This window comes from Artemia sp. Qi Xiang Cuo, chromosome 13 (assembly GCF_049724085.1).
Source record: "Artemia sp. Qi Xiang Cuo chromosome 13, ASM4972408v1, whole genome shotgun sequence".
NCBI classification, from domain to species: domain Eukaryota; kingdom Metazoa; phylum Arthropoda; class Branchiopoda; order Anostraca; family Artemiidae; genus Artemia; species Artemia sp. Qi Xiang Cuo.
The window spans coordinates 51,511,856-51,537,630 of NC_142806.1; the positions used below are offsets into that span (position 1 = coordinate 51,511,856).

The 25,775-nt window shown below is 34.8% G+C and overlaps 2 protein-coding genes across 5 annotated transcripts in view; both read right to left on the reverse strand.

Annotated features, from left to right (window-relative positions):
* Positions 1 to 26: 26 nt before the first annotated feature.
* LOC148945396 (uncharacterized) lies at positions 27 to 24,271 on the reverse strand. Its single transcript, XM_089099030.1, has 4 exons — positions 24,190 to 24,271; positions 12,901 to 13,071; positions 7,203 to 7,451; positions 27 to 2,525 (listed from the first exon to the last, which is right to left on the reverse strand). Exons 1-4 carry the CDS (start codon positions 24,269 to 24,271, stop codon positions 2,377 to 2,379), a joined length of 651 nt encoding a protein of 216 aa, XP_088955156.1. The 3' UTR covers positions 27 to 2,376.
* Positions 12,976 to 25,775, reverse strand: part of LOC148945397 (longitudinals lacking protein-like) — a 36,026-nt gene continuing 23,226 nt past the window's right edge. For all 4 annotated transcript variants that reach the window (XM_089099256.1, XM_089099252.1, XM_089099254.1 and 1 more), the window contains exons 4-5: positions 23,831 to 23,873; positions 12,976 to 13,071 (exon numbers count right to left, since the gene is read on the reverse strand). The gene's annotated coding sequence lies outside the window, so the exon portion shown is untranslated. The remainder of the gene's footprint in view (positions 13,072 to 23,830; positions 23,874 to 25,775) is intronic.

The window sequence follows — 25,775 nt, forward strand, 5'->3', positions numbered from 1 at the left end:
AATCTCTGAAATGCCACGTTGGCTAGGGCTGCTCTGGTGCGTAATACTTTTGCAAAATTACCACTGGTAGTTACTGTGTTCCTTAAGTACTTGAAGTCTGTTACCGATTTGATGTCTTTATCTCATAGTCGGATTCTCATCGGTGAATTGCTAATTGACATAATTTTAGTCTTTGGAACGCTGGTGCGGAATCCGAAGGCTTCAGCTTAATTCGCGAGTTTGTTCAGAATTTCTGAAGCTTTTGCTTTTCCGCTTTTGTGGGCCCAACATCATCGGCAAAATCGACATCCTGGAGAAGCTTTCTTGCCATTCAGATTTCATGCCCATTTATCTGTAAAGATGTAGTCTAAAACTAGGACGAAAATAAAAGGTGAAAGAACACAGCCTTGCTTGACGCCAATCATCACTTCGAAGCAGCGCATGTTGCCACAGAGGTTTTAACACAACATTTTGTCTCTTCGCATGTGGTAACTATTAGACGGACTAGCTTCCCGGGATTGGTGACATTATCTCTTAGAAAAATATGCAAGTTTGATGGAATATAATTTTAAAGAATATGAATACGTTTGGCAAAGCTACTGTAAGGAGAGTAATCTCACAAAAGAACCCATTTAGATTTTGATAAATTTTACAGAAATAATTGATTTTATAATATAACGTTGCTGCCTTCTTCCTAAAACTGTTGCAAAACGAAAACTTGTGGATGAAACTAAAAATTTTTATTAATCGAATATAAATTGATTTTAGACAATGTGAGCACCCATGGCAAGACAATTAGGCTCATGATAAAAGAAAGATTGACTGTTATATGATGTGTTTAATGTCTGCCTTTGGTTCTGTAAATTAACCATAAAATTGCGTAATTGTCAAAGAAAGGAAATGAAGTGATTATGCTGCATTCTCATCAACTGCGAAATTCGCAATCCTAATGCGATTTAACCTGTGACCTACTAAATCCGAAGCATGCGGTTAAAACGTTTGCGGATTGAAGAAGAAAAGAACATGGAGGCAGTTGAAAGGCAGATTTCAGCTTTTAAATTTCATCAAGTATTAAGCATAAAAGATGATAATTAATTCAGAAGGCTTGGGAGGAAATCTCGAGAGAGACGAAATTGCCCAACAGGATGTGGTGAACAGTATACTGGACTGTTTCAAAAGCAAGCTATCCACCAAAGTGACATATCCTAGGTCAGGGATCATGCAGGGCAAACTTGTTTAAAACATTAAATTTATTGACTTAGATGCAGAAAAGTGACCAAATACAAAGATCCTGGTAAAATTAGAACTTAGGACCATAATGAGATAGCTAAGAAATGCAACTTTGTATGTGAACAGAGTGCGATTTCACCGCTGCGGCGATGCGGTGCAGAAAAACGCACCATATTGCGTTTTCTGCAATGCACCTATCTGTGTGAACAGTAGGTGAAGGTTTCAGCGTTTTTAGGAAGTCATTTTGTAGTTTTCCTTAATTTTAAACAGAGTCAAGACCAAACATCAAACCCTTCTCCCTAAATTAAGATTCGAGATCCATCCCCACCCTCCCAAGTAGTTACTGAAAGTTTCAAATTTATGTGCGAATGTATAGTTGATTGAGAACAAGGTTTTATGAAAAACATTTGTGTATTATTAATGTATTTCCACGGTGAAAGGGGTGCCCTATGGCAGAAAGGTACCCTGCTCAACCGGGAATGGTACTTTTTTTGCGGGTTTGAATTTTTTTGTAGTATACCTTGTCTTTGTCAATTATATTTGACTACCCAATTCCAAATTTCAAATAATAAAAGTTGTTTTTAAATTAGTGTAGGTGACATTAAAGTTTGAAATTAAGTGAAAAAGATTATTATGTCACCGAGAGGAGAGGAGGTGGGATTTATTTTAAAAAAAAAGCACGCAAGCATGGTAAAAACCTTAGGGCTTGTTTGAATGGCTGAAAGGAAGTCATTTTGCAGAGGTTCCCACTGCAGAATCTATAGGCGTGCCATTTAGACATTGCTTATGGAAGATAAAGCGGCTTACGTTTTTAGGGGAGGGGGCTGACATTGCCACATTCTATGTTGCAGTTGTAAATGCTTGGGTAAACTATGTCAAACTTGGTTACTTCTTTGTAATGAGTGGTGTAATGGAAAATTTCTTCTTTGTAATGGAAAATGGCATTTCACATTTTTAACTATTTAGGATTTGAGTAGGTATTTAAATCCTAAATAGTTAGAAATGTGGAATGGCTTTCGAAGACTATTTTTTTTGTTGAATGTTTCATGTCAATCTTATTTGTAAAAAAGAATAATCTATTTTTGGGTGACTATACTGAACTATCAAACATAAAAAACATACTTTTTCACAAGTAATTTTTGTATGCTTCAAGATAGATATAATGTCTCAGACAACTGATACTCCTATGTCGTTGAGGTAGTCCTTATTGAAATCAACCAGCAGCTCCTTCCTTTTTCGTTCTTTTTGGAATATTTTTGCATAGTTTTCAGTTGCTCCTTCAGGAACACATGCCTCTTTGAAAAAGCTTATCCAATCTGAAAAAAAAACAACAACAAATATAAATTGTTAAAAATACAGAAACATCCAGAAATGAACAGAAATGAAAATATAAATTGTTAGAAATACAGAAACATCCAGAAATGAACAACTAGCTGCGACTGTGTCAACACAAAATAAAGAAAGAAAGTTAGAATTCAACTTTACTCATTATCAATATTGCAAAAAAAGTTTTAGACAATATACTACAGCCTCATAAAGCACAAGGTGAAGAAATGCGGCAAGTAGGACCTGTGAAATAAACGCAAGAAGACATGAAAACGGTTGGATTTTCCGTCTTGGGAAGAATACAAAAAAAAAAATCAGATGGGGAATAGTTACAAGAAAAAATCTATATGATGGCTGAAACAATATACATACGCATTTTTTGTCAAGTCTCAAGGGTGAATAAAATGAAATAGTAACTATGTTGACTGATTCATGCTAAGTCTCTCATATGAGATGGTTCAGGAAAACTACACAAAAGGTTTCAGATCAATGATATAAGTAATTACTAGTAGTAAAGCATGATGCAAAATGGTCCAACCCTCAGAGAGAAAACAGACGAACTGACATGACAAGGAATAAGATTTCTTCAACACATTCGAAATTTTGGAAGCACACAGAAAAAAAAAATTTAATACCATGTTGGACCCACTTCCAATTCCATATTCTCCTAATTTGCTATTCAAAATTAAATTCTAAAGAAGAGTCAATCAGATTATATATGATATCTCTAGAGAAATTAGGCTTGCACTGTGAATTAGGAAATAGTTCAGATGAAGTGAGTTTGACCTGTAGTTGATCTAAATCCTAGCATTGTCACATTTTCTCTGCGTATTTCATCTGAGACACCTGCTTTAAGTCTGTCTTTTTCACCTACCCTAGGAGCCTGCAAGACAGTTGGCAAGCCCGTTTCACAAGTAGTGAGGGTGAATTGCTAATCTATAGAGCTGCAGTTTTAAATCCTTGGGTAAACTATGTCAAACTTGGTTACTTCTTTGTAATGAGTAGTGATATTACTCTACCTTGGATAAAATTGGCAATTGATTTGGCCTGAATTAAAAGTTGTAAAAAGTGCCACCATAGCGTAATAATTTGGATGGAGCCGATCCAAATGATTCTTAACATAAATGCTAAATAAGGATGTTTCTGCTCTTTTTTTATAGTAGATGGCGAAGTCTGTTATGTTCGTGGAACAAACATTTTGATTCCATTCCAGCATTCTAAGATTAATTATCCCGTTTCACAAGATTAAAAAAATTTAATCCACATATCTGATATTACTCAAGAACATGGAAGGTTTTTGCTAGCGAAAAATAAGCGAACTTGGACCTCTGTATTATATGAGTATTTGCTTTTAAAGTCCATAACTAAGACACAAGTATAATTTGAGCTATTCAAAATTTACACTCAAAGGCACCCATCTAGAAAAAACCTTCTGGATATTTCAGTGGTTTTGAAGCTTTCGTACCCCTCAATCATTCCTTCTTCTGATCTGATCACCTAAACACTGATTTTGTCAATGGCTTTTTTAGTCATAAGTGCGTTTGAAGTGTAATAGATTGCTTTGTGTGCTTGCAAGGGAGCCTTTTTTAGATTACTCATTGCATGAATATAGCTTAAAATATATCCACGATGTTGCATTTAAACTATTATTTTTTTTTGTTCAATTAAGTTACCGGCCGTTGAGTATTGTTGTTTATAGCATTGTCTTATTTAATTGTTATTGTATTTATCTGATAAAAATCTTTTGCTACAAGATCGCTGTGTGTACTGGATACGAGTCTTCTGGATTCTTCATAAAAAATTCAACTTGGTGACCTCACCATAGCAAAACATAGCAACAGCAATGCCAAACTAACCGTCAGGGTAACCTGTGAATTTGCTGCCCTTGTACTCTACTAAATAGTTTATTTGTTTTAAATTCATTGATTGATTTGTTCATCTTGGGGTTAGTTTTGCTCGTTTTTTTTTTTTACTAATCGAAAACTTGAACGCTGACAAGAAAAACTACAGTTCAGTTTATTATCTTCACATTTTTATTTTATTTTTTCTTAAATTTTTTAGTATATTCTTTAAATTGATATAAAGTATTTACTAGTTTAGTTGTATGACATCAAACGAGGCTTCCAAGACAAAATTAGGTTACCTGGTTCTTGATATTTTAAAGCATTTTACTTGTCAGAGCTTAGAAAAAAAAATCCATAGAAACACGATTTTAGTAACAATTTCCACTCCGACGGGTATCCGTATAAATGTGGATTGTTAAATTTTTAGCAAATTAAATTTAGAAAAAAGTTTCAACTGAAAGTAAGGAGCAAAAACACTTAAAACGAACAGAAATTATTACGTATGTAAAAAAGGATCGGCCCCTCCTCAAGAACTTTCTCTTTATGTTAAAGTTTTGACTTTTTGTCCCAATTCTTTAAGAACGATTCCTGTAACACAATGGCCGTTTAATTCGAATGATAAGCTTTTTTTTAATTCTATACTAAACTTAGCCAACCATATGTTTTTAGCTTAATTTTGATGATTTTTGCCTATATTTTTCTCTTCTTTTTTTTTAATTTGGCACCCGCTACTGCCAAAAATTGCAGAAGTTCATATGGAAGTCATTTCAACTAAAATGGATCGTGGTTTTAAGTTTTAAGATACTTATGGTATTTAAATTCCTCTTTTTCCCTATCTTTAGCACTTCTCAACGAAACTAAAAAAAAACTCAAATAAAATTTTTAAATTTGAAAACTTTATTTTCTGTGGGGGGGGGGGGAGGGTAGGTATTTTCCGGGGGGTAAATGCTAAGAACCGATTATTCAGTCCAATTGGAAATAAGGATGGCCGGGTAAACAAGAAATGATCGCTTTGGACAAGTGCGTGACACAGCAAGGATGGGTGGGTTAAGTTAGGTGCTTTCTTTCTACCCTTAATTGGTACATTTCCCAGATGTTTTCCTCAACCACAACACCAGTTTTTTTCTATGCTACTATTGCACGTTACTACGAGTCACTATTGCATTTATGTATGGAGGGGCATGAAATACTATCAAATAACACACCAATATTTTTTATTATTATTTCGTTTTTTTCAATATTTTTTCGTTCATACGAAATTTTAAACAAATTCAGAAAACTAACAAAAACACTATAACGTTGATGGCTAAGTGTGCAGACACTTGCTTTGCCATGGTGCAGATCCGCTGGCGTTATTCGCAGAAGTCGTCCGTTATTTTTTTTGCCTCAATTGTAGAGTTGCCTTTGGTTTTTTGAAGTTGTGACATCCACAGCACCTGTCCAAACTTCTTCAGCATCGACGTCTTGATTTTGTAAATAGTGGGATCAGGTTCACCTGCTCAAGTAATTGTGCAGATGACAGCATGCCAAAAATAATTTTTCTTGCTTTGTTTGGCTCAAATCTAATTTCTCTTTGAAATATTTTGAATCGTTTTGTCAGAACTCCGAAAACAATTTCAACTACTCTCCTTGCACGAGACATTCTATAGTTGAAAATTGTTTTCTCGTCCTTCAAAATAGCTCTATTATAAGGCTTCATGAAATTTTTTCCCGCTTTAGCGCAACCAAAGTACATGCTAGAATAGCCAAATCAGTATTATTCTGCATTTCACACACGATAGAAATTCACTACACGGCTCTGAACTGAAACTAAAAATATGGCCGATATTAGCTTCGGTCAACATTGAAGGGTTGATATTCGAGTCGATTGAAGCACACGTCAATCGATTGACAGATGCTTTTGATAAAAGCATCTAGGGGTCCTTTAGAATCGTTATTTCTTTAAAGCAAAATATTGATGAAAATAATTTGTTTTTGAGAATAATAACAAAATCAAAAATGCATGTCATAGTTTACTGATCAGCAGTCAGAACACGTGATTGTTAGGGAATCTCATGAATTGATGTTCTAATTTTACTTTTTTTTCACATCTTGTTTTGGCTTTCACCCGTGAAAAAAGCAGTTATAGATATCAATACAGTAGAAAGTGCTGATCCGAAAGGTCAGCAGTCAGAACACGTGCTTTTTAAAGCTCGCAAATCGTTGGAAAAAGTCCGAACTTGATTATATCATATATAGAAATAATAATCGATCAACAAATCAGCAGTCGGAACACGTGATTTTTAATCCTAAAACGTTGGAGGCAGCTGGAACTTGATTATATTATGTTTAGAAATAATAAACGATCAGCCGTCAGAATACATTATTTTTAAACCTTGTAAATCATTATAAGCAGTCGGAACTTGAATATATACCAACATGTATTTAATAACATCTCTCCTATAGAGCCTAGTGTCTTGCACTGATCCAGTCTTCGGTTTACAATGATAGCATTAATGGAGTTAGTCGTCTATGAAAATCACTATTTTGTCACTAGTTTTTGTCATAAACTACAAACTAGTGGGGTTTCTCCAAGAATGGGTTGTGAGATGACAGTTCCGATTCGTCTTAAATTGAAAATACTCTCTTATGCACTTTTTGGTGCCTATTATAACGGCTTGATTAAGAAAAACATTTTTTGCCCACATCACATTCAAATGGTTTCTCACCTGTATGAACTGTTTTATGCTTACTCAAAGCACTTACTCAGTCTCTGATGTCTATTTAAATGGTCTGATCGAGAAAAGCTCTTCTCACATACATCACATTTATAAGGTTTCTCACCTGTATGCAGTCTTTGATGTATATTTAAAGAGTCCAATCGAGAAAAACTCTTCTGACACACATCACATTTAAACGGTTTTTTTCCTGTATGAATTATTTGATGCCTTTCTAAATGTGAATGGCAGTGAAATCTTTTATCGCATATATTGCACTCATAGTCTTTTCTGCACTTTTTACTATTCAAGCCAATATTAGAATTTGCAGCTTCCATAGGTGTATTGGTATTACTTGGTGAAGTATCTGCAACTCCTACAATAAAAATAAAATAAAAGGGATGGAAAAAAAGCTAAAACGCTATAATAAGACATTCACAATCATATATCCCAAAGAAATCATTATATATAACATTATAATAACATCACTCCTATATACCCAATTATCTTGTATCGATTCTGCAAGTCTTCGGTTTACAAAGATAGTGTTAATAAGCTTAGCCATCCTACTATCTTGTGAGTACCGTGTTAACTTACGGACAATTTTATCACCAAAAATTCTGGGCGAATTGGCAGAAGATTAATCTCTAGGTTTTGAAGGTTGAGTTTTAACAGTTAGAAGATTTGGCTGATGAGGAAAGGGGGGGGGAGCTTGGAGATCTTTTCAATTAATTTTTCACAACTATTTTAAAAAATAGATATTTCAGATAGAGAGGGGGATTTAGAAAGTGTAAATCTATTTGTGAAAGTTTTATTCGCCTATCAAAAGAAATATGCATAAATTAATTATGTTTTATTTGCGCGGAATAGCTTTAATTCTTCAATGAGTATTCTTCTGTCTGCGAAAAAAGAAGGTTTTTATTGTAAAAAGAAGGTTTTATTGTATGGATTACATTTACATGGTTTCTCATTAGTACGCACTCGTTATTACTGATGCAGCTCATTTACACACACTATATTTATGTATTTACGCCAATGTAAATTTTTATTGGAGTGAAATATTGGGGAGTGAAGAATGTTAAGAACTCAACATAATAATTTATGCTTATTTATTAGTTTACTAAAAATATATTTTACCCCCTGAAACTATTTATTTTAAAATCCTGTACATTTTTGTAGCTTGGATATTAAAATATTATGCATATAAACACGGTAACTCTTAAAATGCCTTTTCCCATAGACATAAAATTTTCGTTCAAAAAATTAATAGTTCCTTTGTTTTTGAGCTGTCAAAAGTTTAAGGGATATAAGCAGAAACACCACATCAAATACCATATTATCTTTATGTGACAAAGCCATGGGTTTCCGGCACGGCTACGCGACAGACTTTTATATATTGATTCTCATTGTCGCTTATCTTCTACCTGAGGCTGTTGTTCCAGTGAATCAGCAGGTTGATTTACATCATCCTCCACTTATCACATTTTCATGTAACCTTTGACATAGTTGTTTGTGTCTTGCAATATTTCTTCCAAGAGATCCAATAGTTTGAAGGATGTTCAATACGTTCTTCAACAGCTTTATTTTAGGGTTTAAAAAGCAGATTTGGCTATATGAAGGTCGTTCAAAATCCCCTTCAGGGGTTTGTGATGGATGTGCCGTTTAATTGGTGATAAATTTGTCCACATACTTTGAAGCTGAAAACATACCAACTATTGATGGTTCGATTATCGCTTATGTAAAGTGAAACTCAAGCAACACATGAGTTCAAGTTTCGGATTTGTTTGTAGAAATCTTTAGAGAACTAGTGACGTCCTATAAAAGGCCAAACCCATTTACTTAGAAATTATGGACGTGGAAATGCAATTCAAGCAAGTAAGCAGCAACCTCAAAATGAATCATCTTTGTTGGCTATTCTTTCCTCGGAAAAATGGAGGACTCCAAAGCGAATAAATACACACCTGTAGGGTCCCAATAAATTTAAATTAGCATTTGCAGAGTTTACTGCATCTTTATTTCTTTGTTCTTCAATTTTATTTTTGATTTGTTCTGATCCTCGTTGTGGCATGTTGTCTTGTAGCCGCATATTTTCTTGTGATTCACTGTCGTTTTTGATGCGTTGCATTTTTCGCTCCCCCGTATCTTTTAATCGCAAATTTATTTTTTCTTCATTATAGTTTGTTAATTTTCAGACATTTATTTTTCAATGCCCTTCACCTTAGCTGCTCAGATTGGTCTTGTCACTATTGATGGTCTTGGTTGTTGATTTTTACACGTAAATTTAAATTTATCAGGTCGTCCTCTTGATCTTGCCGCATTTGATGGCTCAGTTTGTTCATTTTGAGCAATTGTCAATTTACAGCAATTGGGCGACTGACCTCCCTCATGCATTCTCAAGACCAGAACACAATTTGCAATTTAATGAAAACAAAATAGATTTTAAATGTTTTCACTTTTTGTCTTTATTCAATAAAATTTATTACAACTTTAAGGAATAAATATTAGTATAAGTATATTAAACTTACAAACCATGGTCATTTGCTTTATTTTTTTTCAGTAAAGTGCAAACAATGTTCTGGCATGGGGGTTACCAGCCCTAATCATGTTAATTTTTTCTCATTTTCAGTTTGACTCGGTTTTTTATTATAATTTCTGTTGGTTTGGGTTTTATTTATTAATTGATTGTGATTGGTGGTGGTTTTTCGCTTGGAAGATTTGTTTACTTTATTTCTGCTCATTTTTGGTTTAATGCTGCTCTTTACTTTTCTTTGAAGAACTTATTTTGTGGGAAAAGGGTTTTAAAATAATTTTTGTTCGTTTTTTATTTACATAGTCTTTTTCGCAAAAAAAAATATATATCTTTTTCGTTTTTTTTTCTATAAGAATCCATAGTTTGGCTTGCTATTTGTATGTTGGAGAAACTTCTTCAATAATTTTTAATCCTGACACAAATAGTATTGTTTAATTTGGTATCAACAGAAAAACGGCTTAGAAGATAAAAAAATAACATAAATAAATTTCGTAATGATGAAAAAATACACAAATAATATATTCTCAGGCAAACATTTAAAATATGTTTCATTTCATTAATGAGCATATTTCTCGATTTTACATTAGGCTTGTCTAAAGTTTCTATTTTTCATTTGAACTCTCCAGAATTTCGTGCAAGGCTTTTTTCGTGAAGATATAAGTTCAATTGACCTCATTCCGCAAAAATTAGAAAAAAAAATCAAAAAACCAAAAAACTTTTGACTCTTTATCTTTAGACTTTATCTCAACAAAATTAATTCTGTATTTTAGTTTAAGTCTAAAGCTTTTAGTAAAATTAATACTCTATACTATAAAATATATTATATAAGAAATTATACATTAAAAGTGTGTTATAAAATATAGTTAAAAATTTCTGGTAGGCAGCAGAGACCTGTTTGTGCTTTTATCCAGATCATAATCTATCACAATGAAATCAGATGATAATAAACAAATTCAAGTCTTGATTTATAAAAACCTGATGAAAGTATGCAAACAAAAGCGTGACGTTTCCACCATGATCAAGAAAAGACATCTCGGGTTGCTAGGTCACGTAATGAGACGCCTAGAAGAAACCCTGACACTTCAGGTACTACCACTTCAGGCAGCCCCCACTTTCTCATGGACGAAAAAAACAGGTGACCAGATAAAATCTTGGCATAAAGTCGTCAGAAAGGATTCAGAACCGCATGGGGGATTCCAAATGGATGGTTATAAGTGGGACAAGGAATGACTGGAGTTTATTCGACCACTCACAGATGACAGAACCCAAAGGAAGAATTTGGTCCAGCAGTTTCTTGGTGCCAAGTTGGGCTGAATAGCCTTTGTCTCGTCTTAAGTAAGTAAGTAAGCATTGAAATTGTTATTTTGAAAGGGAGGCATGTTTCAGCCTTGGTCTTGAAAAAGGCTATGGGTGTTTAAGTCAAAGTTTTGAGAAATATAGAAAAGAATAAAGAAACAGTATGTGGACGCAGATTGACAAAAGGGCGTATCAACAATATTTTAGCAACAGCATATGATATTAAATTGAAACTTTCAGGGATACAACTATTAATAATGCTACTAATATTGAACTAAATTAAAAGAGTTTGGGTTTATTCAGATCTTAACAAGTGCGTCCGCATAATATCCAGAAAAAGCTAAAGGTATTAAGTAGGAATGCAGCAATGTCCTCTCATCAATGGTTTACGGTATTAAGGTGAAACTTTCAGGGATTTAACAATTACTACCGTTTCTGCAACTGAGCTAAATAAGATAGTATGTGAAATTAGATTGCCAAAAAGGCGTATATGCAATATTCCATGAAAAGCTGGAGGTATTACGTTGGAATTTTCATAGCATGTTATTAATGATGTTGAAGTAAATCACAAGATATTATGTACTTTAAAGTTCCTCAAATGTTTGCATATCGTTCCACTGTAAATGATATACCATTTATTCACAAATAATTTTTAACTTTTTTCCCTAAAATTTCAAAAAATTCTAAAGCATTTTGTGATTGCTATCTTGGAAACTAGAAGAATTACGAGAATAAAACTTTCAGCAATAGATATAAAATATAAAAACATTCAGTGACCAGTTTTGTGTCTCAAATATTAGCCTAAGGTATCTCCATGGGAGGTATTTTGGCTTTTCTACCTCATCCCTATTTTAATCCCAGTTAAGGGGAATTTTCCTATCTTAGAAATTAATTGGGCTAGAAAAATGAACCCCCAAAAAAGGAAACCGAGCTTCAATGATCACCTAACAAATTGATGAAAATTCAATGTGATGAAGACAGCAGGTATTTACTAATGGTTAGGACACGGCTTGTTAGATTACTAATACTTTAAGCATCTTAAGTTTATTTGTATATACATCTTGTTAGGATCTGTTGTCTTTGTATATTTTTCTTGGATTTACATATGAATACAACTCTTTTAAAAAATGTAGATATCACTGAATAGCTAAAAATTTAAGCTATGCACCAATATTATTATTCTTATTCATTTATTGCACGTCAAAAAAAAGATACAATAGACGGAGTAATCACTAAAGATAACAAAAAGAAAAAAAGAACACAAACACACATTGACAATTCAAATACATGATAAAAGTCTTCATTACATATATGGTAATTATTGAAATTCTTCGAGATTCAACACTTCAATTTTTTTTTTTATCAATTTACTTACCTACAAGTGAGTATTTTTAGAAAGACCAATTAGGCTATCCTATATTGTTGTATTTACCCATTTAGTTGACTATTGAAAATCTATATTAATTCTTTTTTTCTGATTTGATAAACATTACTAACCTTACTTAATATTGGCATGTTCTCACTGTTCTATATTTCTTCAATGGAAAAGAGTTGTACAGCTCCAATGATAATTAAAAAACCTGAATCAATCGATGCGCTTAAAATGGGTAGTACAAGTGTTTTGTTCTGCTTTAGTGTATAAAGCACAATTTTTTGCCTTTTCAGTTTTCACTCCACGATTCAGTGTGGCAACTAAGGAGAGATTTTGCATGATCAAAACGATCTTAATGCTTTAATAACAACTAAAATAATAATCGTAAAAAAAATACCGTTGTCAAGAATGAATAAATCCAAGATGGGGAAAATTTGTTTTCATTTTGATGCCCTTGGTGCCCTGATCATACACTTCTCTGCCACCAAAATAACCAACATAGTACTTTCGCTATATACATTTAGAGTGGAAATAAGAAATTTCTACCATTTTCTAGAAGATTTTTGGAGCAAGTCAGATGGGTTCTGGATTGAATGACAAGAAAAAAAATATTGTAAGAAAACTCACCTTCATTCTCACGAATATTTGATTCAAGCTCAGAAGGCTTGAAATTACGATTAAGCAGTTCAGATACGTCAGGAGAAACCACCAACAAAACATCTTCCCGTTTGGGTGATAAAAAAGGATATTTCCTTCCAAAAATATCTTCACTAAAATCTGGGAATGGTTCTTCAACTTCTATAAAAAATTTAAAATAAATCAACATTAAAGCCCTCACAAAAGTAACCCTTCTGTCATTAAAAATTATGAAGAACAGAAAGTAATCATTACATGGTACTTTAAAAATCAGAACAGAAAACTTAATTGTAAAAAAAAAAACAAAAAAAAAACATTTAGACATTAAATTATATTTAATGTAATTGTAAACTAGACATGTAATTTTCTACACAATAAAACTATATAATATCATGATCTCGAAGTAAAAATACATATACATTTACTATCATTTCTAATTCCATCAATATCAATCTGTTTCCAAGGTATACTTACCGAGCAACCCCAAACGTAACTCCGATCTAAATTGATTAATGGGTAATTCCTAGGTACTTGGGATAAGCTTATTGCCTAGCTGATCCCCTCTATAATAACCGAAAAAGCTGTGCTATTTGAAACTAGGCGAGCAGCCTCAATATCTCCTCTGGTCCGACTTTCGTAACAATGAACATTCGACCTTTCATCAAAAAATTCCCGTAAAACAGTCAAGAAGGCACCACTTACAATACGTGTACATAAAAACCAGTATATAAAAATACTGCAATCCAGATGCACGCATTGTATTAATTATGATGTACACTGACCTGACCGAATCGAGAGTTTTAGTGCCCTTTTTAATAGTCGAAAGTGATTAGAGTGCAACTAGGACACAAACCCTTGCTCTGAGGGTTGTGGGGGAGTCTCCTCCTCAAAAACACATTTTTTGTGTTTTTGAGGTTGTTCAACTACGCTGAACAAAATGGTTATCTCAAAATTTTGATTGGATGTGTTTGGGGGAATGATGGGCGTGGGGGGGGGGCTAGTTGCCCTCCAATTACTTTCGACTATTAAAAAGGGTACAAGAACTCTCGATTTCCAATCGAATGAGCCCTCTTTGAAGTTTCTACGACGAACCCTTCCATATGAAGTGCCTCTGGGGGAAAAAAATAATAATAATAAAACATTGGAGCCGTATGACTTTTACTATAGGCAACGCTATAGCGTTGCCTCTGAAAATTCCTGTAAAACAGTCAAGAACGCACCACTTACAATACGTGTACATAAAAAACAGTATATAAAAATCCCGCTATCCAGCTGCAGGCATTGTATTAATTATGATGTACACTGACCTGACCGAATCCCGGTTCCCTATCAAAGGCAGCGCTGGCGCGTTGCCTAAGTAAAAAACGATGTGGGCACAATGTTTTGGTTGTTGTTTTTTTTCTCCATACCCGGGCACTTCGTATCGAATGAGTTGTCGTAGAAACTTCGAAAAGGGCTCATTCGATTGGAAATTGGAGTGGCTAGTGCCTTTTTTAATAGTCAAAAAAGATTGGAGGGCAAATTGCCCCCCCCCCCTCACGCCAATCATTCCCCCAAACACATCCAATCGGAATTTTGAGATAGCCATTTTGTTCAGCGTAGTTGATTTCCAGATAGAAAATGTGTTTTTGAGGAGGACACTAACCCACAACCCTCAGGGCAAGGGTTTTAAGTTATGTTCAGCGTAGTTGATTTCAGGATACAAAAAGTGTTTTTGAGGAGGAAACTCCCCCACAGCCCGCAGAGCAAGGGTTTTAAGTTATGCCCTTGGGGCATATAAGGTTTTTATAGAAGGTGTGGTCGTAGAAAAAAAGCCTCATTCGATTGGAAATTCAAAGGGCTAGTGCCCTTTTTAATAGTCGAAAGTGATGGGAGGGCAACTAGCCCCCCCCCTCCCACGCCCATTTTTCCCCCAAACACATCCAATCAAAATTGTGAGATGGCCATTTTGTTCAACGTATTTGATTTCCAGATAGAAAATAGGTTTTTGAGGAGGACACTCCCCCACAACCCTCAGGGCAAGGGTTTTAAGTTATGCCCTGGGGGCATATAAGGATTTTATAGAAGGTGTTGTAGTAGAAACTTCAAAAACACGCTCATTTCATTGGAAATTCAAAGGGCTAGTGCCCTTTTTAATAGTCGAAAGTGACTAGAGTGTAACTAACCCCCTCCCCCAGCCCATCCTACCCTCCAATATATCCAATCAAAATTTTGAGATAGGCATTTTGTCAGCGTAGCTGATTTCCAGATGGAAAATATGTTTTTTAGGAGGACACTCCCCCACAAACCTCGGGACAAGAGTTTTAAGTTATGCCCTGGGGGCATATAAGCTTTTTATTGAAAGTGTTATCATAGAAACTTCAAAACAGGCTCATTCGATTTGAAATTCAAAGGGCTAGCGCCCTTTTTAATAGTCGAAAGTTATTTGAGGGCAACTAGCCCCCCCACCCATTCCCCTCAGTGCCCAAGACACATCCAATCAAAATTTTGAGATAGCCATTTTGTTCAGCGTAGTTGTTTTCCAGATAGAAAATATCTTTTTCAGGAGGACACTCCCCCACAGCCCTCGGGGCAAGGGTTTTAAGTAATGGCCAGGGGGCATATAAGGTTTTTATAGAAGGCGTTGTCTTAGAAACTTAAACAAAAGCTTATTCATTGGTAAATTCAAAGGGCTATTGTCCTTTTTAATAGTAAAAAGTGATTTAAGGGACACTAGCCCCCCACGCCAATCAGTTCCTCCAACACACCCAATCACAATTTTGAGATAGCCATTTTGTTCAGCGTAGTTGATTTCCACATAGAAATATCTTTTTGAGGAGGACGCCCCCCCACAACCCTCGGGGCAAGGGTCTTAAGTTATGCCCCGGGGCCATATAAGGTTTTTTATAGAAGGCGTTGTCGTAGAAACTTTAAAACAGGCTCATTCGATTGGAAATTCAAAGGGCTAGCGCCCTTTTTAATTGTCAAAAGTGATTGGAGGGCAACTAGACCCCCCCCCACGCCCATCATTAACCCAAACACATCCAATTAAAATTGTGAGAGACCCATTTTGTTTAGCGTAGTTGATTTCCAGATAGAAAATATGTTTTTGAGGAGGACACTCTCCCACAACCCTCAGGGCAAAGGTTTTAAGTTATGCCCTGGGGGCATATAAGGTTTTTATAGAAGGCGTTGTCGTAGAAACTTCAAAACAGGCTCATTCGATTGGAAATTCAAAGGGCTAGTTCCCTTCTTAATAGTCGAAAGTGATTGGAAGGGAACTAGCCCCCCCCCCCCCACGCCCAATATTTCCCCAAACACATCCAATCAAAATTTTGAGATAGCTATTTTGTTAAGCGTAGTTGATTTCCAGATAGAAAATATGTTTTTGAGGAGGACATTCCCCAACAACCCTCGGGGCAAGGGTTTTAAGTTATTTCCTGGGGTATATAAAGTTTTTATAGAAGGCTTTGTCATAGAAACTTCAAAAGGGGCTCATTTGATTGGAAATTCAAAGGGCTAGTGCCCTTTTTAATAGTCGATAGTGATTGGAATGCAACTAGCCCCCCACGCCCATCATTCTCCAAAACACATCCAATCAGAATTTTGAGATAGCCATTTTGTTCAGCGTAGGCTAGTTGATTTCCAGATAGAAAATATACTTTTTAGGGGGACACTCCCCCACAACCCTCAGGGCAAGGGTTTTAAGTTATGCCCTGGTGGCATATAAGGTTTTATAAGAAGGTGTTGTCGTATAAACTTCAAAACAGGCTCATTCGATTGGAAATTCAAAGGGCTAGATCCCTTCTTAATAGTCGAAAGTGATTGGAGGGGAACTAGCCCCTCCCCCCCCACGCCCATCATTCCCCCAAAAACATCCAATAAAAATTTTGAGATAGCCATTTTGTTCAGCGTAGTTGATTTCCACATAGAAAATATGTTTTTGAGGAGGACACTCCCCAACAACCCTCAGGGCAAGGGTTTTAAGTTATGTCCTGGGGTATATAAAGTTTGTATAGAAGGCGTTGTCATAAAAGTTTCAAAAGGGGCTCATTGGATTGGAAATTGAAAGAGCTAGTGCCCATTTTAATATTTGAAACTGTATGGCGGGCAACTAGCCCCCCCCCCCCCACGTCTCGCCTTCACCCAAACACACCCAATAACCATTTGGAGACATCCCTGTTGTTCACCGTAGGATCGTTAATTTCCAAATAGAAAATATGTTTTTGAGAAGGACACTCCCCCACAACCCTCAGGGAAAGGGTTTTGAGTTATGCCCTTGGGGCATATAAGGATTTTATAGAAGGCGTTGTCGTAGAAACTTCAAAAAAGGCTAATTCGATTGGAAATTCAAAAGGCTAGTCGCCTTTTTAATATCCGAAAGTGATGGGAAGGCAACTAGCCCTCCCCCCACGCCCATCATTTCCCCAACCACATCGCATCAAAACTTTGAGATAGGTATTTTGTTCAGCGTATTTTATTTCCAAATAGAAAATATACTTTTAAGGAGGAAGCTCCTCCACAACCCTCAGGGCAAGGGATTTAAGTTGTACCCAGGGGGCAAATAATGTTTTTATAGAAGGCATTGTTGTAGAAACTTCAAAAACAGCTCATTCGATTGGAAATTCAAAGGGCTAGTCCCCTTTTTAATAGTCGAATGTGATTGGAGGGCAACTAGCTCCCCCCACGCCCATTATTCCCCCAAACACATCCAATAAAAATTTTGAGATAGCCATTTTGTTCAGCGAAGTAGATTTACAGATAGAAAACATGTTTTTGAGGAAGATACTCCGCCACAGCCCTCAAGGTAAGGGTTTTAAGTTATACCTTAGGGGCATATAAGGTTTTATAGAAGGCGTTGTCGTAGAAACTTCAGAAAAGGGCTCATTCGATTTGAAAATCAAAGGGCTAGTGCCCTTTTTAATAGTCGAAAGTGATTAGTAATATTATTTGTTGTTGTTGTTGTTTAGACCAGGGCACTTTGTATCGAAGGAGTTGTCGTGGGAACTTCGAAAGGTGCTCATTCGATTGAAAATAGAAAGAACTGATGCCCTTTTTAATAGTTGAAAGTGATTGGAGGGCAACAAATCTCCCTTCAACTCTCACCCTCCCATTTGACCATTATGTTTAAAAACTAAATGTTGTCTTAAGATTAAATCAAAATGCACTGTGATAATTCTAATTCCCAATAAGGCATCTCAGCAGTTTCGCAAGAGCGACTGAGGGTATTATGTTCAAACTTTCGAGGCTACTTCTGCTCTTAAAATTTAACCAAATCAAAATAGTGTAAGTGTATCCAAGCTATCAAAGAAAGTAAAAAGATTTTTTTGCGATTGGTGTCAAGTTTTCCCTTTCAGGTCAACTAGAGGAGGTATGAAACTAAGTTAAACAGTACTATTTGTGTCCAGATTTTTAAAAGGGTGTATGTTGTTAAAAATTGCTGAAAATTTTTCTCCAGCATACAAATAGCAGGTCAAACTATAAAGTCTTAAAAAACAAAAAGATTTAAAGTGTTATTTTCTTTTTCCCTGAAAAGACTGTGTCAATATAAAACGAAAAGAAATTAATTAAAAAAACTTTTTCCAAAAAATATGTTTTTCAAAGAAAAGTAAAGAACTCCAGTAAAAAAAAATTAGCAAAAATAAAAACAAATAATCTACCAAGCTCGAAACTACCACAAATCAGCATCGATAAATAAATGAAACCCAAAACGAACAGAAATTACAATAAATAACCAAGTCAAACTCAAAACGAGCAGAAATTAACATAAGTTGGGCGCAAAATCGCTATGCCTTCCCAAGGCCAGAACAAAGTTTGTACTTTACTGAAAAAATTAAAATGTTTTTTCTTTTATAACTTTAATAAAACAAATAATTTTAACATTTTGATTACTAAATATCAGTGCATGTATATTAAACTGACAATGCACATTCATTTGTATTTTTTCAGTAAAGTGTAAACTTTGTTCTGGCCTTGGGAAGGCATAGGGGTTTTGCGCCCAACTTATGTTAATTTCTGCTCGTTTTGAGTTTGACTCGGTTATTTATTGTAATTTCTGTTCATTTTGGGTTTCATTTATTAGTTAATGCTTATTTGTGGTAGTTTCGAGCTTGGGATATTATTTGACTTGATTTGTTCTAATTTTTGGTTTAATTGATTTCTTTACTTTTCGTTGAAAATCTTACTTTGTGTAAAAAGTTTTTTTTAATTAATTCCAAAAAATGATCTAATGGCATTATTCTGCATTCCATGTATTGGACAAAGCATTGAAGGGAAAGCATCAAGCCATACAGACGAACAGTACAAAATATACAAATGTATCAGAGAAAAGTACAATAACCGTAAAACGTATGAAGGAACAACATGTTTTAATTTACGAAAAATCCTTAAATTACGCGATTATATTTCACTAATAGCTTTGGTAACCATTACAAAACTGTAATGGTTACAGATTGCTGCAATGTTGTAGGTATTACAATCTAGTTACAACCAATAATGTATTTGGTTAGAAAATTGCCCATAATTTAACATGGAATTGACATGATCAATAACCTTAGGGGGTACACAGGATACTTGGGTTCGTGGGGGTGTTGTTATTGATATTAAAAGTAAAGATAACCAGCTAGTAGTGTCTAGGATTAACCTAAAGATAAAACTTAAGAAGGGTAACAACTTTCTAGGATACTTCGACGTTGGTAGACTCAAGTACGAAAATTTGAAAGAAACTTTCCAGGAGAATTTGAATACCAAACTTGAGAGTGTCAAATTTGACATTGTAGAAGATGGATTAAACAATTTAAGGAAAATAGTTAGTGAACTCGCTGGATGGTGACTTTGGGGGGGAAAGTTAGAAACACAGCTAGTAATATTCGTGTAAATACTTTATGTTTCAAACAGTTCGTGGCAACGAACTGTAAAGTAAGGAGCGACCCGGCTCAATAGTAACCAAAGTCTAAAAAAAGGAATTTTGATACCAATAGATACATCAAAAGAATCAAATTTTTATGCTGACTTCAAATATTTAAATTCATCAAGTTTAGTCTTACCCATCAAAAGTTACACGCCTGAGAAAATTTGTCTTATTTTCGAAAAAAGGGGAAAACCCCCTAAAAGTTATTGAAGCTTAATGGAAATCACATCGTCAGGTTCAGCGTATCAGAGAGCTCTAAAATAGAGATTACAAGTTCCTACCTGCAGAGATATGGAATTTTGTATTTTTTGCCAGAAGAAAGATGATGGATGCGTGTTTATTTGTTGTTTTTTTTTTTCCAGGGGTGATCGTATCGACCCAGTGTTCCTAGAATATTGCGAGAAGGCTCATTCAAACGAAAAATAAAAGTCCTAGTGCAAAAGGAAGGCAACTAGGCCCCCTCCCACACTCATTTTTTACCCAAACTCAACCCGATCAAAATTTTGAGATGTTCATATAGTGCCATAGAATCGAAAAATATAGGCACCAAGCCTCTGATGAGACTCAATCCTTAACAGCTGTCCGGGAAAGAATTCCAAGCTATAAACGGTACGCACCACGAACGCTCAACTATTCTTATTGAGACGCGCACATACGTTTTCAGGGGGGTTTGTTTCGAGTAGTTGGGGGGGGAGGGGGTTGGGGGTTACGTGAGAGGATCTTTCCATGGAGGAAGTTTTCCTGAGGGAAGGGACAGTGCTAGGAAGGGGGCACCAGATATCCTATCATTATTTAAAAAAACGATAAGAAATTAAATAAAAAAAAAACAACTTTTCCACTGAAAACTTTTCAACATCAAAACTCAACACGAACAGAAACTATTACGCGTGTGATTTGGTTCACCCCCTAGTGAAGAACTCGCTCTTTACGCATAAGTTTTTTTTTATTAGTTTCATAAGAGGTGTTTATTCTAATTAACGGCCTTTACGATTAAGGGATCATTCTTAAAGAATTGGAGAAAAATTCGAACTATAGCGTAAAGAGCGAGGTATTGACTAGAGGGCAAACCCCCCTAATATACGTAATAAAAATATACGAATATAGAAGTTCGTTACGTAAGTTAATTCGTAAGTGACGTATATTTATTACTAATAAAAAAGTTCGTAAATAAAATTAAATTAGTCAAAAAAAAGTAAAATTAATATGCAAATTTCGTTTTAATTGTTCATTTACGGTGAGCCAAAATCAAAACCTGCATTAACTTAAAAATGCTCACAAATTAAATAAAAAAAAACAAGTTCTTTTTTCCTAAAAGTAATGACCGACATTAAAAATCAAAACGAACAGAAATTATTCCGTATTTGAATGGGGCTCTTCCCTGCTCAACGCCCCGCTCTTTACGCTAAAGTTTGACTCTTTCTCACAACTCTATTTTTTAGAGCAATAAAAAACTTTAGCGTAAAGAGCGAGGCGTTGAGGAGGGGACAGCCCCTTTCATATACAGAATAATGTTTGTTCGTTTCAAGTTTTAATGTCGCTCCTAACTTTCAGTTAAAAAAACTTGTTTTTTTATTTAATAATAGAAAGGAGGGACTTACTCAAGCAACTATTTCAGTGACATGTTACATGAAGATAAGAGAAATTTAAGGAAAGTAAAAAGCATTAAAATACGAGTTAAGGAGGTTTGTAGTGGATGTCATTGATAAAAATGTTTGTGATACTTTGGATGATAATGAAGATTTATTTTGTGAGGATGATTTAGTGGCAATACTAATAGGGTTGAAAAATAAAAAGAACGTGATTGCGACGTAATTATGGCAAAACATTCTCAGAATGGTTTTGGTCTGGTGGTATACCAACTTTCCTTGTCATTTCAAACTTTCTTCCCATCTAACAACCTCACAGTACAGCAGAAATATGAAAAACATTCCAGAATGCAATTTAGTTGACTACAATATATTTCTTTAGACCAATATTTGGCAAGATGGAAGAACCTTATGACCCTGAAACAGGCACATACAAGAACATGAATTACCATCAAGGTATTAAATACTTTTCATCCTGCAACCTAATAGTTATGGGTTCTAGTTGCTCTGTTTATGATACAACTCTCAGGCAGATTGCTGTTATCACAAATTATGCAAGCAACACTTTGAGCAAAATAAATTAAATAAAATTACGTCATAGCGCTCCCGTCTAAGGGTATCTCAGATATTCGATAATGACAGAATTAAAAATTATGCATTTAGGAGAGGAAGCAATGACCCTTACCGTTAGTTGGAGGATATCTAGAACATGGTATCTAAAGAATATCAGGATAAATCCAAATTAAACCAAAGTGTTGGAACTAATTGTGGATCTATATCTAGACAAACTTTATCTAGAACTATATCCATATCTTGATTAACATCTAGACAGAAATTAAGACAAAATAAGAAAGAACCAAAATATTGGAAACAGGTGTGGATCTCAACAGTCAAACTTAAACGAGTATTTTACATCTTATGTTTTAGACCTGTCAATATTTGATAAAGTAGACAATCGATTATTGAGTGACACTAAATTATTGCACTAATATAATTTTTTTCAATAATAAAAAAATATATCCCTCTTAGGCCAACGAGTGCATAATATTATTATAATGATAAGCAAATATGATATAGAAAATCATAACACTCAACGTATCCCCTTCGACTACATAGTGCAACCAAAGGGGGCATTATTACTCAAAATGTACAACATCTTTATTTGTTCTACTGATTCCTTCAGGACCCTTCGATGTTCCTTAGGGCACCAAGTGAGAGAAGGCTTGAACAAAAGATTAGGTTTGATAAGACTTTAATGTGTTTAGGCTAGTGTTATAAATGGTAAAATCGGTCACAGTAAAATTGGGTATTTTACTTGTTTTACCAAAATTTTACGGACCCTCGTAAAGTTTGTATTTTACCTATTTTACGCCTTTTACCCTTATTTTGCCGATATTTCACTGACGTATTTTATGACGCCTTGCAGGTGCGCAATTTTCTACGGGGCAGGGGAAGGGAAATGCCCCCTCCAGACCTCGGTTTGCCCCCCCCCCCCTAAATGAGATTTATTTTTTGCCAAGAAAAATGCATTTGGCATTTTTTAATAATAGTTTATTTTACTGAGCGTTTTTAGAGGTGTATAGGATAGTATTACGACAGACACATTGGGCAGTTTGAAAAAAAAAGCTTGGTCTATTGTCACTACAATAAACAAAGGGCGAAATAACACCCACGCTGAGATGGAAGCGGAACAAAATGGCAGGGGACACACTAGGTGTTTTTTTTTTCTTTTTTTTTTACTGCTTTTTTTTTTTAGAGCATTTGCAGAGGTTTTATCATGAAAAAATTAATAAATTGGAAGTCATAAATGATTTTTTTTTTATGGCAAGGGAGAGGACGATTGTAAAAAAAAAGAAAATACTGGATAATTTGATTAATCCAGAAATTAGAAGTGTCAGGGGATTGGGCCCAAATTATCCCCTGCTTTTGATCCTAAAAAAATCAAAGCCCATTTATTATAAATAAAACGAGTGTTTGTATAAAACGAATAGTATTTTAACAAAACATGGATTTATTTACTTTAAGAAAATTTATACCTATTGCTTTTCAAATTAGAGGAGGGTATTACCTTTTTAAGCCTAAAAAAATCAAAATGTTGAAGAATTTTCATTAAAAGCTTAAAAAATGATATAGACCATAAAAAAAAAAAAAAAAAAAAAAAAAAAAAAAAAAAAAAAAAAAAAAAAATGGTTTTCTAGCTACAGAGCAACTCTAAATTGCAATTTTACCCTATATTTCCTAGGGAGTACCTTATTTTACCAATTTTTCCCTTTTTTACCCATTTTACTTACCGGATTTTTATTTTATGTTAATTTTACAACAGCAGTTTAAGCAAGCTATTCCTCTTGTTTTTTATATTCTAATCAAAATAAATAATGAAAAACGGAAAGAACGAACAGTATATATTGCTTACCCTTACTTTTTAATTAAACAAGGAGAGACTAACCTGGTTTTCTCTCTGTTCTTTCCAAAATCTGATTCCCAATGAGCTTAAAAAAGAAAGAAAATTACACACAGAAATAAGGGCAAATCTTTAGAGTTGTGATAGACTTGAATATAAAACACTTAACCACACATCTTCTAGTAATGTCAATCCTGTTATTTTTGATGTTAATTTAATTGGTATTATTAAAAAACAGACAAAACAAAAACACCAGACACCCTTTTGACAATTTGGGTGCGTAATAATATCTTTAAATTTAGCTGTATATCCATCCCACTGAACTTTCCCTGAAAATTTCAACTTAAAGCTCTGTTCTATTCCTGAGTAATTGCATCTACAGCATTTTGACAGCCAGGATTCACCTAAACTCCTTTGACTTAGCTCAGTATATTTGGGCGCAGTAATAGCAGTAACAATAACAATAGCTTCAGTCGCACATAGCATCACTCACAGTTGCAAGTAGTCACAGTCGTAAGCAGTCACACTCAGTCTTAATCATAGTCATCAGTAGTTGCTGTCTCAGTCAAATTAGTAACAGTTGCGGCTGCAAGGAATGGCAGCCACAGTTAGAATTAGTCAAAGTCGTAATTAGTGGCAGAGATGTAAATAGTGGAAGTCATAAGTAGTTGCAGCAGCAAGTAGTAAAAGTTACAATTAGTGACTGTTGCAATGGAAAGTAGTAGCAGGTGCCGTCAGTAACAGATGTTAGTTACTTTTAATTTCAATTTCTAACTGAATGAGGCCCTTCCAAAGTTTCTACAACTAGTTGCAAATCCAATGGACTGGAAAAAATGCATAGAGCCCACTTTACCTTTTACAAAGGCAGTGCTGCAATACCTATGACAAGCATGTCAATCTGAAGTCAATCCCATTCAAGATTCTAACAGGAGCAATCTCAAGCATTTTATTGGGAGGGGGAGGGGGGGCAAAAGGGGTCCATATCCAGATAATCAAGGGGCATGGGTTATATAATAATATTTTCTCCAAATTACTGGGGGGACAATTGCCACCCTTGCCCCCCCCCCAAACGGCACCCCTGTATTCTAATATACGTGTTCATGCATAAAAATTTAACTTTTTTGAGACATGACCATAATACTTGGCCTTGCCTAATGCGGGAGAAAAATGATGAGAACTTCTCTTATAGGTAATTGTTTCAACCTAACACCATTTTTAGAGGGTTAAGGCTGTTTTTCAAAATACCTTTCAATTTATTCTCAAAACAATATTTTACTGTTCAGACTGATTTAGATAATAATTACTATTAAAGCAGCTAGAACTGACAATTTTTCTGACTTTTCTCAACAGTTTTTTTTTTAATGCATTTTTAAATTTTTGATCACTACAGGCCATGAGCCATTGCTATGATGCAATCAGGATTATATATAACACAAAACAGACTTAGGAAAAAAAGAAGAAATCAGATGTTTGGAAAAATTATTTTATTGATATCCTTTTTCATCCTCAGTGATCGGAATTAACCCTTTATTATCATCTCTTTTGGGGAAGTACTTTATTAGTTTTTCATTTAAGTTTATTGTGGGTAGGATTTGTTTTGGAATTTTTCTTTCCTTAACTGTATGTATCCTAGCTCTTCTAGCCCCATCAGAGAAGGGGGTCAACTATCAAATTGGTATTCAGAAGCTGACATCCCCATAGCTGCCAATGCCATTACTGTATCTCCGATCTCTAGTCAGCCAGAATAACACAATGATAACAGTCTCAGAGCCCCCAAGCCCAAAAACTGATTCCCAGCTCAATGATGATTTTCAGATAGTTATTAGAAAGCAGAAACGCAAAAAGCCCTCCACAAGCCCTCCTGAAACAATAGAAATCCTTAACTCAGTTTCAGCTATGGAATTGAAGAACAAACCAATCATTTTTTCACCTCAACAGTAAAAGACCAAGTGTTTACCACCAAAAATATCTTTTACGTTAGATTGAATCT

What these genes read in the sequence shown, in the direction of transcription:
- LOC148945396 (XM_089099030.1), bottom strand. Translation starts at nt 24,271, where the DNA reads ATGCTATGTGCGACTGAAGCTATTGTTATTGTTACTGCTATTACTGCG. An exon ending in GCTAAGTCAAAGGAGTTTAG is followed by an intron (nt 13,072 to 24,189) that starts GTGAATCCTGGC and finishes AATTTTTTATAG; the next exon opens with AAGTTGAAGAACCATTCCCA. An exon ending in AAATATTCGTGAGAATGAAG is followed by an intron (nt 7,452 to 12,900) that starts GTGAGTTTTCTT and finishes TTTTTATTGTAG; the next exon opens with GAGTTGCAGATACTTCACCA.